This window comes from Culex pipiens, chromosome 1, assembly GCF_016801865.2.
Source record: "Culex pipiens pallens isolate TS chromosome 1, TS_CPP_V2, whole genome shotgun sequence".
In the NCBI taxonomy this organism is placed as follows: Eukaryota; Metazoa; Arthropoda; class Insecta; order Diptera; family Culicidae; genus Culex; species Culex pipiens.
In genome coordinates, this window is record NC_068937.1 from 65,932,849 (window position 1) to 65,946,967 (window position 14,119).

Below are 14,119 nucleotides of genomic sequence, written 5' to 3' on the forward strand. Positions count from 1 at the left end.
CTAGATCGGATCGGCGATGAAGGATGCGCACAACTTCAGGTGACAAAGGTGTTGCCCACTTCAAGACGCATCGGCGCCTTCAGCGATTGGATAAACGACCGCATAAACGTATCGTGAGGCATCTGGAAACAAGCATAACATATTCAAGAACCGGTTGAAAGCGAAAAACCCTCGGGGCAAGACAGTGAAAAAACTAGAGCAAACGAGAGTTACTCCGAGAGAAAACGGGAGAAACCGGGAGAAATGAGAGAAACTGTGACTCTCTTCTTTGAAATGTCACTTTTGACACTTATGACTTTTCTCGTCTGTCTTGCCTTTGTTTTGTTCAACTATACCACGTGTTTTCTCGTCATTTCAAACTGTTTTCTGAAAGAACTGAAATTACATTTAGTTTCACGGGTCTTAAATTAGTTCCAGCTTCTGTTCGCTACTTAGCTAAAAGCAACTCCAGCCGCTCTTGAAGTGTGCCTCGATCAGGGCGCCTGGTCGGAAGACTTTCGATTTTCCTACACTGCTGCTGACGATTTCAAACTCGGACCATTCCGTGAAGCGTGTCCCGGCCAGGATACCTGGCCGAGAAGTTTTAAGTTCCTCCTGCTGACGGTGCAACCCGGACCAGTTCGTGTGTCCCGGCCAGGGTACCTGTTCGAGAACTTTCAAGTTCCTCCTGCTCACGGTTCAACCCGGACCAGTTCGTGTGTCCCGGCCAGGGTACCTGGCCGAGAACTTTCAACTCATCTGCCCACCTGCCGACGGTTCAAGTTCCTCCAGCTCACGGTTCAACCCGGACCAGTTCGTGTGTCCCGGCCAGGGTACCTGGCCGAGAACTTTCAACTCATCTGCCCACCTGCCGACGGTTCAAGTTCCTCCAGTTCGTGTGTCCCGGCCAGGGTACCTGGCCGAGAACTTTCAACTCATCTGCCCACCTGTCGACGGTTCAAGTTCCTCCAGCTCACGGTTCAACCCGGACCAGTTCGTGTGTCCCGGCCAGGGTACCTGGCCGAGAACTTTCAACTCATCTGCCCACCTGCCGACGGTTCAAGTTCCTCCAGCTCACGGTTCAACCCGGACCAGTTCGTGTGTCCCGGCCAGGGTACCTGGCCGAGAACTTTCAACTCATCTGCCCACCTGCCGACGGTTCAAGTTCCTCCAGTTCGTGTGTCCCGGCCAGGGTACCTGGCCAAGAACTTTCAACTCATCTGCCCACCTGTCGACGGTTCAAGTTCCTCCAGCTCACGGTTCAACCCGGACCAGTTCGTGTGTCCCGGCCAGGGTACCTGGCCGAGAACTTTCAACTCATCTGCCCACCTGCCGACGGTTCAAGTTCCTCCAGCTCACGGTTCAACCCGGACCAGTTCGTGTGTCCCGGCCAGGGTACCTGGCCGAGAACTTTCAACTCATCTGCCCACCTGCCAACGGTTCAAGTTCCTCCAGTTCGTGTGTCCCGGCCAGGGTACCTGGCCGAGAACTTTCAACTCATCTGCCCACCTGTCGACGGTTCAAGTTCCTCCAGCTCACGGTTCAACCCGGACCAGTTCGTGTGTCCCGGCCAGGGTACCTGGCCTAGAACTTTCAACTCATCTGCCCACCTGCCGACGGTTCAAGTTCCTCCAGCTCACGGTTCAACCCGGACCAGTTCGTGTGTCCCGGCCAGGGTACCTGGCCGAGAACTTTCAACTCATCTGCTCAGCTGCTGACGGTTCAAGTTCCTCCAGCTCACGGTTCTACCCGGACAACCTTGTGACGCCTGGACCCCGGTTAGGACGCCTGGACTGCTTTGATTCTGCGTTACGGTTGTCGATCAAGGTTGGAATATCTATAAGCTTTTAAAGAATGTACGTAACCATTTTGTTTCTTTCTTTTCATGGTTTTCCAAGGTTTCCTGATAGTGTTATCACACCGGAGCAAGATGGAGGCTTTTTTTTGGGAAGCCGTTCAGCGAAAGATCGGACAAGTAAGCGACGCTGTTCAGTCAATCATTAAACTGCAGAAGCTTTGCGGCAGCAGCGCACTTGGCCTAATCGATGCTGGCGATATCCCAGAAATGGTAGACGATTCGAAAACCAGACTCGCCAGGATGAGCGAAGAGGAAATCATCAAAATGTTCGGCAAACCTTTGTCGCCGGATGACATTTTACTGACGATTGGCGAAAAAAAAGTTATAATACTGCTTTCGCAAACCATTCGTGAGGAAGGGATTGCTCGATTCCTTCCTCCTGCGCAATCGTCGAATTCGGTGGCAGAAGTGACTCAACCGATCAACGAAAATGATTTTGCAAATCATTCTTCGAGTTTGTTGGCTCGGATTCGAGGGGAGTACTTGGAGACGTAAGTTTAATTGATAAAATTTTCAGAAAATAAATTACCGAAATGGTATCACCGAACAGGACACCCGACTACATGACGACAACGTTTCTTGCAAAAATGCAAGTAGTTTCAATTCGCAGACGTTCAGCGGGATGTTTGGAGGCTGCAGTAAAGTGCCCGTTCTGCGCCCGAACTGTTGGCTCTCTTAAAATCGGCACTCACTCTTGGACCAAGCACAACATTTGCCGTCACATTAACCAGCATGCGAAGAAGGGTATTACAAACATCAACAAAAAAAAACAGGCCAAAAACGTTCAGCGGATGGTAGCTTGATTGCAAGTGATCCTAAAGAGCCGAACGAGCAGTCGGTGCAGTCGTGTTCGGGTGATGATGACCCGCTGGTGCATGACAACAGCAACATACAAATGGATATACCCACAACGTCTGGCACATCGCAGCTGATAATTGAACCCGTTGAGCCAGAGGCTTCATTCTCAGGTGAAGAACACCTGGCGGATGAACAAAACGTAAGCAAGGAGTCATAACTGTACACTAGCGTCCTTTCACATGAGAGGCGGAGTTAAGCGAGTGTCGGCGAAGTCTGAGTGTTAAAATATTCGATTACACATTTTACAATCATTCAGTTATCGTTGGGACCATTCATAAATCACGTAGACACTTTTTGAAATCATGGATGGGTTCATGGATGGACCCCTAATCGCCAAGCATGTTAAAAAAATGATGGGAAGCGTTGTATTTATAAATTTCATTATTTTTGTCACCAGGTGAAAATGTTGAGAAGCCACTGACAGACTCCGCACTGTTGGATTTATTGGTCGACATGCATCACCGAGTGAAAGATCAAAATAAGTTTGCCCGAAAATACTCGGATATCGAGAAGGACATTTGCACTTATGATTATCTAACTGGCGGTAACAATCACTACGACTACATAAAGCGTAACATCGGAACAATGACTCTCAAGACAATTCAGCGCCACATGAGTAAATACACCACCAACGTTGTTGAAGGGATTATTGATGTCGAAGGTTTGAAAGCCTACCTTGAGGAAAACGGTTACCCGATGGCAGTATCGATTTGTGAGGACGGAACAAGATTAACCGCAGCAACGGAGTACAGCTATACCGACGACAGTCTAACCGGCCTAGTTGCGCCCTTTGATGAGAATGGCATGCCTGTACAAAATTTGTTTAAAGCTACAACACCCCACAAAGTTATGGAAGACGTGAAAAATTACCCAACAGGCAACTATGCTTACGTTATGCTCGCCGTACCGCTTGTGGCTGGAGCGGCACCTTTTGTTCTGTATTTTGCATGTTCCGACAATAAGTTTACACACGTGGATGTTTTGAACCGGTGGGCATACCTAGAGGAAGTCCTGAGTTCAGTCGGAATTCGAATCGTTTCGTATAACGCTGACGGAGACCCTAGGCTCCTCAAAGCGATGAACATCCGCGCCTGCCTGGACCAGGAAAGACAACCATCTCCTTTGGGTGGATACTACATTGTTAATTCCAACTACGCACCTTATGCACAAGATGCTACGCATGGGACAAACAAGTTCAGAAATCGGCTACTTACAAAGGACCTGATAATTGGTAAGAACGGATTAAATTCTTTTGATTACAATTACTAAACATAGAAAATCTGCTTGTACAGGTGACTACACGATCGGAAAATGCCACTTAACCACGCTGATCAAAAAGTACAAGAAATTCCAACACGGTCTAACTTGGTCGGACATCAATTTGAAGGACAAAATGAAATACGCGCCCACGCTCAAACTGATCAAGCAATCACTGATAGACTTCTTGGTGGCCAATGTCGAGGGAAGCTTGGGAACCGCAATTTTCCTAAAACTCATGCAACTTATGCACCGTTCCTTCATTGAGGAGAACATCGAACCACTTCAAAGAATTTATTACATTTGGTAAGTAAACTTTTCACCGAGCTTTTCACACTTTTCTTAACTGACAGTTAACCAATCTCATGGGTTGGTGCGATCCCACAAACTTGATGTATCAGAAAATTAAAATTAAACTTCACAGAAGCTTGACAGAAAGTTTAACTCCATGTTGCGCTTTTGAATCTGGATAGAGTAAAACCTCAATAGTTCGACATACCAAATCCTATTATGCTTGACATTTTTTTAAATGACTCATTCTTACACTCTCTCTCTCTCTTTCTCTCTCTCTCTCTCTTAACACACACACACATATGCGTGCGCACCATACGTTTTTTTTAATATTATTTTTAATTTTTCAGGACTGTTAACTTCTTCGTCAGAGCATGGAGAAACTGGATTGGACTAAATCGCAAGCGTGGCTTAACTTACGATCAATACGTGACCACTAACGCATACAATTGCGTGGAGTTGAATGCGCATGCGCTAATTGCTTTTATCAGGGACTGCCGAGACCGAAATGTTCCTGAACAATGTTTGGTTACTTTTCTGTCGAGTCAACCTTGTGAAAAGTTGTTTGGCCAATTAAGGACAATGGCATCTACAAACCAAACCGTCGTAAATTTCACCATCAAGGAGCTTCGAGCAAAACTGAAGAGACTCCAAATGAAGACTTGCATTATGCATAAATATAACGGTGAAATTAACTTTCCATCGCTCGACAAGTTCAACAACGCTCACCCTACACAAGTTCTGCCAAATGATATCGAGATCACAAATGAAGTTTCGAAGGCTGAGCTCACCGCGCGACAGATGCTGCAGAGTCTTGGTTTGAGTGACGGAGAAATTGATTTCACAGACTCACTTAACTTGAGATCAAAAAATCGACCAAACCAACCAACCGAGTTTGAATTCGTGAACGCCGACTCTCATAACGACGAATTTAGTGATTTGGAAGAAGAAGAACACGATGATGATGATCCAGAAATTGTCGGAAAGTCAACCCAAACTCAATCGTCGGAAAGTGCAGATGATGAATTTGATTTTTCTGACACACTGGAGTTTGTGCAGGTGCAACAGGAGTTTGATGAGAGATTGGAAGAGCCTATCTACGCCATCGAGGACCTATTTGACACAAGCGAAGAATTAACCTTGAAAAGTACCAGCGCTGGTGACAAGCATGTATTTAAAATAAGGGATTCGACGGGACATGTAAAACATATTAAAAAATCTACATTTTTGTGGATGGTAGCTCCAGGACGACAAATTCTGTCTGTGGACAGAAATCAAAGATTCAGGCAAAAATAAAATGAAATCTTTTCAAATGGTGAGATTTTTTAAAACTAAAATACCCTAATTATACAGTTGACTCTCTGATTGTCCTTTATTCTGATTTGATTCTGGTTCTGATGATTTAGCGATTCTAACTCCGATCGAGGTTCTCAGAATTTTACGACTCCTACTCTAGCTTATTAAAAGTACTCGACTTAGTAACTGTGAAAACAACAAAATTCACTACATATAAAACAATATTAAAATAAAATTTAACAATCATTAACAATTTTTTTCTCTTATTGTTACAGGTCAGACGCACTGGTTGAATATTTAAAGTACAATACTGCATTATTACAACTTCCATTACTAACCTCACTGTTATGTTTGCTTATTTTATAATATCGATTAAAACACATACACCTGTTGAAATCTAAAATTTGTTTTCTTCCGGATGTCGCCTTTATTAAGTTTTCTTTTTTGTGTGAATTGTTGGGAATTATGAAAAAACGTTTATAAAATTAAGTGCGTTGCATTGCTACACTATACATTCGCCGGTTGATCACCTTTTCGTTGGGCACTTTTTAGTTTGTACCCGTTAGTTTGACAATCTCAAACTTGAAAGTGACGAACTGTTAGTTTTTTCACGGAACTCACACTTAATATCAAACCAAACGTTTGGCAGTAAGTGTAAGCTCTGTGTAAAGAGGATGTAAAGCTAAAAAGTGACCCCGTTCGTTTGACAGCAATTGGTGTCAAACCAGCGGGGTTTCAGTGTAGTTGAAAATCAGAGTTGTTGAAGTGTATATAACAAGTAGGGAATAGCGTTAGTTAAAGACTAGCACAACTCAGCTCAAGGACAGCTTCTTTTGATTTTCCGAGTGAGGCCATGGTTTGGACGAGTTCAACTTTCAGGGCAATCGCGACAGAGCAGCTGATGGGTCCGAGTAGGACGTATAGTGGCGCCCAGTTCGAATGTACGCAGAGGGCAACACTGGCCACCTCTCTGTAGGTGACCACAGCATGGATCACTAGTAGAACTGCTTGCAATCTGTTATGGATTCATTTTTTCGCTCAAGGTTCGACTGCGACAAACCGTCTCGGAACTGGGGTTCTGCTCTCGGACAGCAAGTTGAAGAAGTAGTCTTATGAGTCCAGAGTCGCGTCGATAATCTTATCCATGTCGATCCGAAACTATAAGAAACTTCCGGTGCGGATTGTTCCGTCTCAGTAGCCGTCGTGACTGGAGTGTCAGATTCTACGTAAACTTGCCACCGACTGGCGCAACATCTGACCCACGTACTCCATCCGACTCTCAATGTCCGACATTTCAGCTTGCAAAACTTGGGTACGTTGAGCCACTCGAAGGATGCTTGTCTCCACGGCCCCAAACGTTTTTTTTTTGGCCGGAAAATATCCGTGGCGACAGGATGTTCCGCTATGGATACTTTTGCACGGGACTCCCGGTTGGCGCGCATCTGGTCGTTACACTATCGCAAAGGTTTCGAACTTTTCCAGCATACAAGATACATGCTCCTTTCCGACCGTAGCTGGATGTTCTTCCCTAACGGTCGATTCGGAACCGAACTTTTACTACTGCTACTTCCTCCGCAAGACAAGTGACCGCGGTCAACGTTGTAATTCCCACCGCCGGATTGATCGTCGTTTGAAGCACAGGCTGTGCTTTGGCTCTCAATTGTACTTGCGAAGCCACCGTAGGATCTGTCCTGCTGACAGTAGACACTCCGAGTGTGGCCAATCATGCCAGGGAACCAGGCCAGATTCTGAAAATAACTATCCGTGCAAGTTTAGGGTTAGCATTTGTGAAAAATAACTTGTCGCGACCGGCGTGACACAACTTATTAAATGTAAACAAACAACAAAATGACATTTTGCTTGTTTCGCTCTTCTCTCTTTTTTTGCTCTCTTCAAAGAGATCACTCCTCAAAAAATCTGAGCAACCCAGAACAAATGGGAGCAATTGGGATTGGGAGGAATCTGGAGGAAAGTAGAGCAACCGAGAAGAATGAGCTGAAAACGGTCAAAAGCAAAATTTCAGAGCAAACGGGAGCAAAGCAGAGAAAACGGGAGAAACCAGAGTATCTCCCTTGCTCACTGTCTTGCCCCGAGGAAAAACCTCATTTCACAAACCTTCTGATACAAATCCTTCAGCTATTTTTATCATATTTGGATGATTTTTTTCATCCTTTTGCCCATTCAAAACCGTTTCAATCGGTTCGAAGTTGAACCGCGGCTTCTCTGGGGACACCACCTTTATTTTACGCTTCCGTGGCGCCATCTTTCCTTTACGGGATCACAAATCGGCAAAAGAAACACAATTGAAAAAATGCAAAATTCTCGGGCAGATTGATAACCGACGCGCGACGCAACCCGATGATGCTTCCAATTTTGATTCTGGGGTTGTTTTGCTGTTTTTGCCGCTCCGTTTTGGGTTTGTCTTCTCTTTTTTGAATGTTGTCCATCAACTGTCAGTTGGTTCTGTTGCAGCGGTACGGGCGGACAGGGTTGGCAGAAATCGGGTTCTGAACAGTAATCTGTAGCATCATCAGACGAAGATAAAAATCTCGACTTATTTTTTAATAGGTCCTCGATTAGGTCCTATAAACATATGAAAGACAATAGCTTATAGGACCTTTAAAAAAAAAAAAAAACTCTGGAAATCTGACTTTTTGCCTCGGTTAACCGTCAATTTTTAGTTTGAATTTGACCAACCAACAGGATACAATAGGGTCCTAAAGCCCTATGTAAATGTTTATGTACAATGATAAAAGCACTATTAAAGCAAGGTTACTCTAAGACAGGTTGGGCTGTCTTTGTAAAGTTGTATTAGTGCGAACACGGAGGAAAAAATAAAACGTCAGTTTTCGCATGAAAATTCATTTTTCGAAATTTTTTATCTCCGTGCACAGTTGAAGAGGAACACTGTGACGTCACAAAGTTTGTTTTTCCTTTGAGCTAAGTGGCAGACGGGCGATTTTGAGTTAGTTTTGAGGAATCGGTAACGATATTCCGTCCCATCTTGACTAAAATTATCGCAAAATAGTCGATAATCGTAACGGAAGGTAATTTGCAGCATAATTATTTTATCAGGACATGTTTTAATTTAATCTTTCCTCCAAATTTAGAAATTTTGAAATTTAGATTACAAAAGAGCCAAAATTTAACAAAGTCAATATTAGAACAGCAAAAACAAGAAAAAACTCAAATTTGTAACAAAATAATTAATCCTATCCACATACAAATAGGCGATCTGGTTTATCTAAAAAATGAAAATAGGAGAAAACTAGATTCATTTTATCAAGGTCCATTTAGAATCACACAAATCAGAGATCCGAATTGCGAATTAGAAGAACCTATAACAAAAAAGAAAACAATAGTGCACAAAAATAGAATAATCAAATAAACCACCGAGCCTAGCATCAACAATGCAGGTAAATTTTTCCCAGCAATAGACTGCGGAAGTGAAAAATTCGGATACAAAACAACATACACATACACATACACATACACAATGTAACAAAACACAATGTAACAAAACACAATGTAACAAAACACAATGTAACAAAACACAATGTAACAAAACACAATGTAACAAAGCAAACACACAACAACAAAAATTCATAAATATATCAAAAAAATTGTAAATGGCTACTGGAGAATGGCAAAGAATAATTTTACTTCATAAAACTATTCTTTTAAAGGGGGAAGGTGTAATAGTCTGAACACCACTGCATTCCCAACATACCCATTCACACTTAATTTCCATTTTTATTACCATGCCCGGACCTCGCACAACAAGACCAGGTTTTGTCTTTCAAAACACAAACCCTGCCTGGCTGTAGAGCCCACACACAGTTAGAACCACTTGGCGCAAGCATAATTGCTGATGCTTGCGTATAGCCTTTTTTCGAACCATAATTCGGTTCATCGACAATTGGCCGGGACGCTGACTCCTGCTGAGCCAGCGCAAAGGTTCAACCCAGTACAAGCCAACTCCAGAAGTCTATACTGTAGCACGTAAGTGTCACCACTCAAATTACATGTGATGCAACAAATTTGACTAGTATAAATACCCGAGTTCAAATAAACAAAAATCAGTCTTTTCGGCTGGAACATCAAGGCGACTTGTCTACTTTATTTCGAGCTCCGAGCTGGTTACTGCTCCTCGCAGTCTACCACACCTTGGATAGCTCTTAATGCAAAGAAAGTCCCTGCAGGTTTCCCCGCGGTTCTTACGCCTCGTAGTGCCGAACATTTGAGTTATTATACTAGCCCCACGCACTCATCATTGTCGGCTGTTCCTGACCGTCTTCTCCGACTCCGCGGCAACAACGGGGCGACTTAAGGTGCAAAGTGCATGAATGCACCGGAGTGTACGTAACGTGGCAGGACTCACCCACCGCGGCGTGCATCAACTGCGTCGAAACGGTTCACTTTGTCGACGAGTTCCGGAACCTGTGCAGACAGTCCAATTGAAGTTTTGATCGGGCGACGTTTGGTTTGGTCCGGCACGATGGAAGAGCTTCTCGTATCATTTTAGGAAGTTGCTGGAACCGCAGCAGGAGGAGGATGTTGGCGTAAGTCGTAAGTCGTTACTTGCCGGAGACGGTGTTTGTGAAGGGTCAACAAGGAGCGGCCGAGGCTTAGTTCGAGTGGGAGGACGTGGAAGAGATGGTGGCCATTAATCAGGAGGTTGGCAGCGATGACGAGGATGATGTTGAAGAGGCATGGAGGAGGGATTCGATGATAATGGTGCTCCGCGACAGAAAAGAACACGAGTCAACTGAGAGTTGGATTCACTTATGCTGGCCAAAGCAATTCATAGACGTTCGGTGCTGAGGAATGCAAATCAGGATGGTCACTGGCAGTCGTACCAGCGAGATCGTGCTTGCCATAGAAACTTGCCACGGAACTGAACAAGGACAAACTGAAGAAAATGAGGTGCAGCTTGATCGACATTTCTAGCATTCGCCGGCGGAGCAAATTTGGCTACTTCTATAAAATGTGGATCAAAAATTCCCGACCAGCTCAGGCAACCGGGTCCACTCCACCACCGCAAACATCTGCCCGAAGAAGTGGAACCACTTCCCGCCAACAATCGCATGCAGCTCACCCAGCTGGTCCACGACCGGAAGTCAACTGGAACCGGTCCCATCCGAACCACTCCGTTCTGGCCAAACGGGATGAAGCGTTCGACGAGGTGACCCGCGAGCTGGGCATGTCGATGCCGGAGTTGAAGCACCACAGGCGTACGCATGGCGGCAAAATGGCCACCAAAATCAACAACACGATCGCGGCCATCATCTCGAACCCGGTAGAGGTTGAAAGGATGGGCAGTCGCATGCAGGAGGTCAAAGATAAGTAGACCCAGGTCGAGCCGGAAGATTACATCGAAGATGGTAAGGCCGGCGGCGTGATTTCATGCATTACAAGCAAGTCCATCTGCAATTGGGGCTGTGATCCGCATAGCCGAATCCCACAGGACGAAGTTAAATCCAAATCGAAGAAGAGCATCCACCAAATCCGTCTCGTCGAAAGTGACGCTGAAGGGGCGGTCCGCGGTCTATCCAGACTCCGAGCTGGTCGAAGTCGCGCACGTCTAAAAGCGGGACAAGAAGTAACAACTGTTGTACTCTTATTGCAGTCGAAAATTAAATCAATTTATTTATATTATTGTAATAAAGAAATCCTCATTTAATTCTTTCAACAAGTGTCAACAAGTTTATCTCAAAAATCACCGTTTAATTTAAAATTATTCAAATTTTCATTCAATGCCGTATACTATCCAAAAGAAACGAGAGCGTTGTGACGTCATCACTTGAAGCATCGCAAATGTTGACACTTTTTTGCTTACTAATACTAAACCAACACGTTTTCAGCCCAACCTTTCTTACAGTAACCTTGCTATTAAAGACCATATCTGATCACTTTTTATCATTGTAAATAATGCAAAAAAATTAATTGACGAGACAACATTTTTTCGATGGATCAACTACAGACTTAAAAAAGACTTATCACTTCTGGAGTTTATTTTTGAAATGGTCCAATAAACCAAATTTTCAGTTTTTGCTTTTTGGGTGTTTTGTAATTTTGCTGACTCAAGGCGGTTTCAAAAACACCCAAAAAGCAAAAAATGGAAATTCGGTTTATTGGACCTATTCAAAAAAAAAACTCCAGACTTCGAGGAATTTTTTTGTCAAAAAAAATATTTATATTTAATTATGACTCATGCGCTGTGAACTGAGTGAACCACGATGAACCGCATCGGCTTGCCCCCCGTATGACAAATTGGCTTGGCAGCACTTCTTTTCTCAATTCCGTTTTGCGCTGATTTGCGCGCGCGTTCGCGTCAGGTTTGTTTTTGTTTTGAAAACCTCAAAAAAAAATTATGCAAATTAAAAAGCAAATATAATATGTACGTTGGCGAATATTCCCTTCCTCCCTAGGAATGTGGCGTTGTGGCCGTAAAGGATTGAACATTATGCTGAAAAATACAGGTAAGTACCTATTTTTTCAAGTGAAGATTCATAAATTTGCTGATGATGTTTCTTTGTGATTTTCTCACAGGTTACGAGAAAAAAAACGATGGGAACCTGCCGGGACGAGCGGAAGTGAAATCATCCGGGGACTTCAGAAAGCCAAGGGTGTCTCCCGCCTAGTTTACATAATTTCCGTCGTGCCACACGAAGCGAAACCAATTTTGCTTCCAAAATTGAAGGCCAAGTTGATCTGGACCGCGAGTGGAATCGCCGTCGCCGCAGTCATGTGCAAGCCGCACTGGTTATGACCCGACGTCGATGTGCGCTATCCGAGCCCGGGTGGAGCAGCTGAAGCTGCTTGTCGGAAGATTATCTGGACTATTTTTTCGGAATTTATACGACGCCCTGTCGGGACAAAAGAGCTCGAGCGCGGAGGAAGCGGTTCATTATTCGGGAAAGTCGCACACCAAGTGCATCGGGAGATCGATTGAGACGCGACCGGATTTTTTTTTGAATCGCCATTTGTCAGATTTGCTGGCTTACGGATGTACGTGGCTGGAGATTCAGTAGGTTGGCCCGGGAACGAACCGAGGCAACACGGTTAAGGTGACGTATTTTAGATAGGCAAGATCGGCTGGTTTAAGGTGGTTTCGCATATGATACCAGATTTGCCGAATGTGAACATAAAGCGAAATGTTGAGCAGTTTATCGTGTTCTTTGAGAATCCGGAACTTCGCGCCGACGGGTTGAAGATCTACAAGACGTTGGTATGTGGTGGTGCTGAACTGTACGAGTTGTGGAAAACTGGACGGTACAAGAGTAGCTCGTTTACGAATCGGTTGTGCCGTAGAATGTGCGCGATCCGACCATGTTCCAACACCAGAGTTTTGGGATGATGCTGATCAATAAAATGTGAAAAAAGTGCTTTTGGTTGTTTCTTTTTATTTTACGGCACAAAAAATCGGAGAATTGGATTGTGAGACATGTTTATTTTTCCAAATCGCTTTCCGGTAGACCGGTCGATCGTACAGGTTGGCAATGCACCGGATCTCCACCCGCTGTTACAAGCGGAATTGGAAAATCGCACAGCACCACAAAAATACCAGCCCAAGCACTCTATCTATACAGACGACTGCGGTGACCTTCCGGCGGGTTGAATCCGACCGTCGGCGGATAGGCGCCACCTCCTTGATGTGACCAATCTTCATCGACGAACGTGCCAAGAAACGAAGCGCCGATTGGTGACCCGGTTCCAGGGAATTGGTGCGGTTTTCACCAGGTCCACGTAACTTGATGTGCAGCGCTGTGATTCCCTCTTCCTTGACCTTCATGCCGCCGATGACGGCGAGTTGGTTTCCTTGCCGAACAGATCCGTGACGTGGACAAAGGTGTCGTTAAAGCTGGCGTAGAAGTTTGAACTTTGAAATAATCTTATGATATACGATAACCATTTCAGTAAACATCCTCAAATAGTTTTTCAAAGTCATTCAGAAAAAAATCACCATTACAAACTTTTTATAACCCGCATAGAAAAAAACCGTTTGAAAATCATTTGTTAAATATTCAATCAACATTTTACCAAATTGTATAGCCACTATTCGGTAAATCATTTTTTTAATTCCTCACCCTCTCTCAAATAGTGAACTATTCCCCATATATGTTGTTAGCAATATTCACTATTTGATTTTTTCTTCTAGCGACACTTTGTCAAATGCTTTTTGAAAGTTCATTTTTGCGTATATATTTTAGGGATTTCACCATTTCTCAAATTGTATTTTTAGGGTTTTAAATAGTTATATCAGTGATTTTTCATGGCACATTACATTTTGGGGAACAGTTGTAACAATTCGAATAAACATCATTTTTTCAAGGATTTTCGGAATTTTGAGCTAGAAAACATTAATTTTGCTTTGGTCAAACAGCTTATTTATTTTTTTCATTTTATTTGATATATATTATATTTTTGTCTGAATTGGCCTAATGATATGGGAATTTTAAATTCAAACATGATGGAGAGTTTGCGGGATTCTAAATCAGCAACAAATTAAACTGAAGAGAAAATAGTACAACAAATTTTAGAATTAACTTATACAGAAGAAGAAAAAACACAGTTCAG

The 14,119-nt window shown here is 43.8% G+C and overlaps 5 protein-coding genes across 5 annotated transcripts in view; 3 read left to right on the top strand and 2 right to left on the bottom strand.

Annotated features, from left to right (window-relative positions):
- Positions 1–14,119, bottom strand: part of LOC120431831 (tyrosine-protein phosphatase non-receptor type 7-like) — a 103,597-nt gene that overhangs the window by 44,212 nt on the left and 45,266 nt on the right. The window lies entirely within an intron of this gene.
- Positions 1–14,119, bottom strand: part of LOC120431833 (uncharacterized) — an 87,236-nt gene that overhangs the window by 32,767 nt on the left and 40,350 nt on the right. The gene's annotated exons all lie outside the window — the stretch shown is intronic.
- On the top strand, positions 24–2,141 carry LOC128093855 (uncharacterized). Its single transcript, XM_052711706.1, has 3 exons — positions 24–113; positions 436–1,806; positions 1,878–2,141. The coding sequence occupies exons 1-3, from the start codon at positions 24–26 to the stop codon at positions 1,884–1,886; spliced, it is 1,470 nt and encodes a 489-aa protein (XP_052567666.1). The 3' UTR covers positions 1,887–2,141.
- LOC120428295 (uncharacterized) lies at positions 1,671–8,639 on the top strand. Its single transcript, XM_039593301.2, has 4 exons — positions 1,671–3,926; positions 3,988–4,258; positions 4,594–5,558; positions 5,815–8,639. Exons 1-3 carry the CDS (start codon positions 3,149–3,151, stop codon positions 5,537–5,539), a joined length of 1,995 nt encoding a protein of 664 aa, XP_039449235.1. The 5' UTR covers positions 1,671–3,148; the 3' UTR covers positions 5,540–5,558; positions 5,815–8,639.
- On the top strand, positions 8,661–13,053 carry LOC128092592 (uncharacterized). Its single transcript, XM_052706794.1, has one exon. The coding sequence runs from the start codon at positions 10,461–10,463 to the stop codon at positions 10,887–10,889; it is 429 nt and encodes a 142-aa protein (XP_052562754.1). The 5' UTR covers positions 8,661–10,460; the 3' UTR covers positions 10,890–13,053.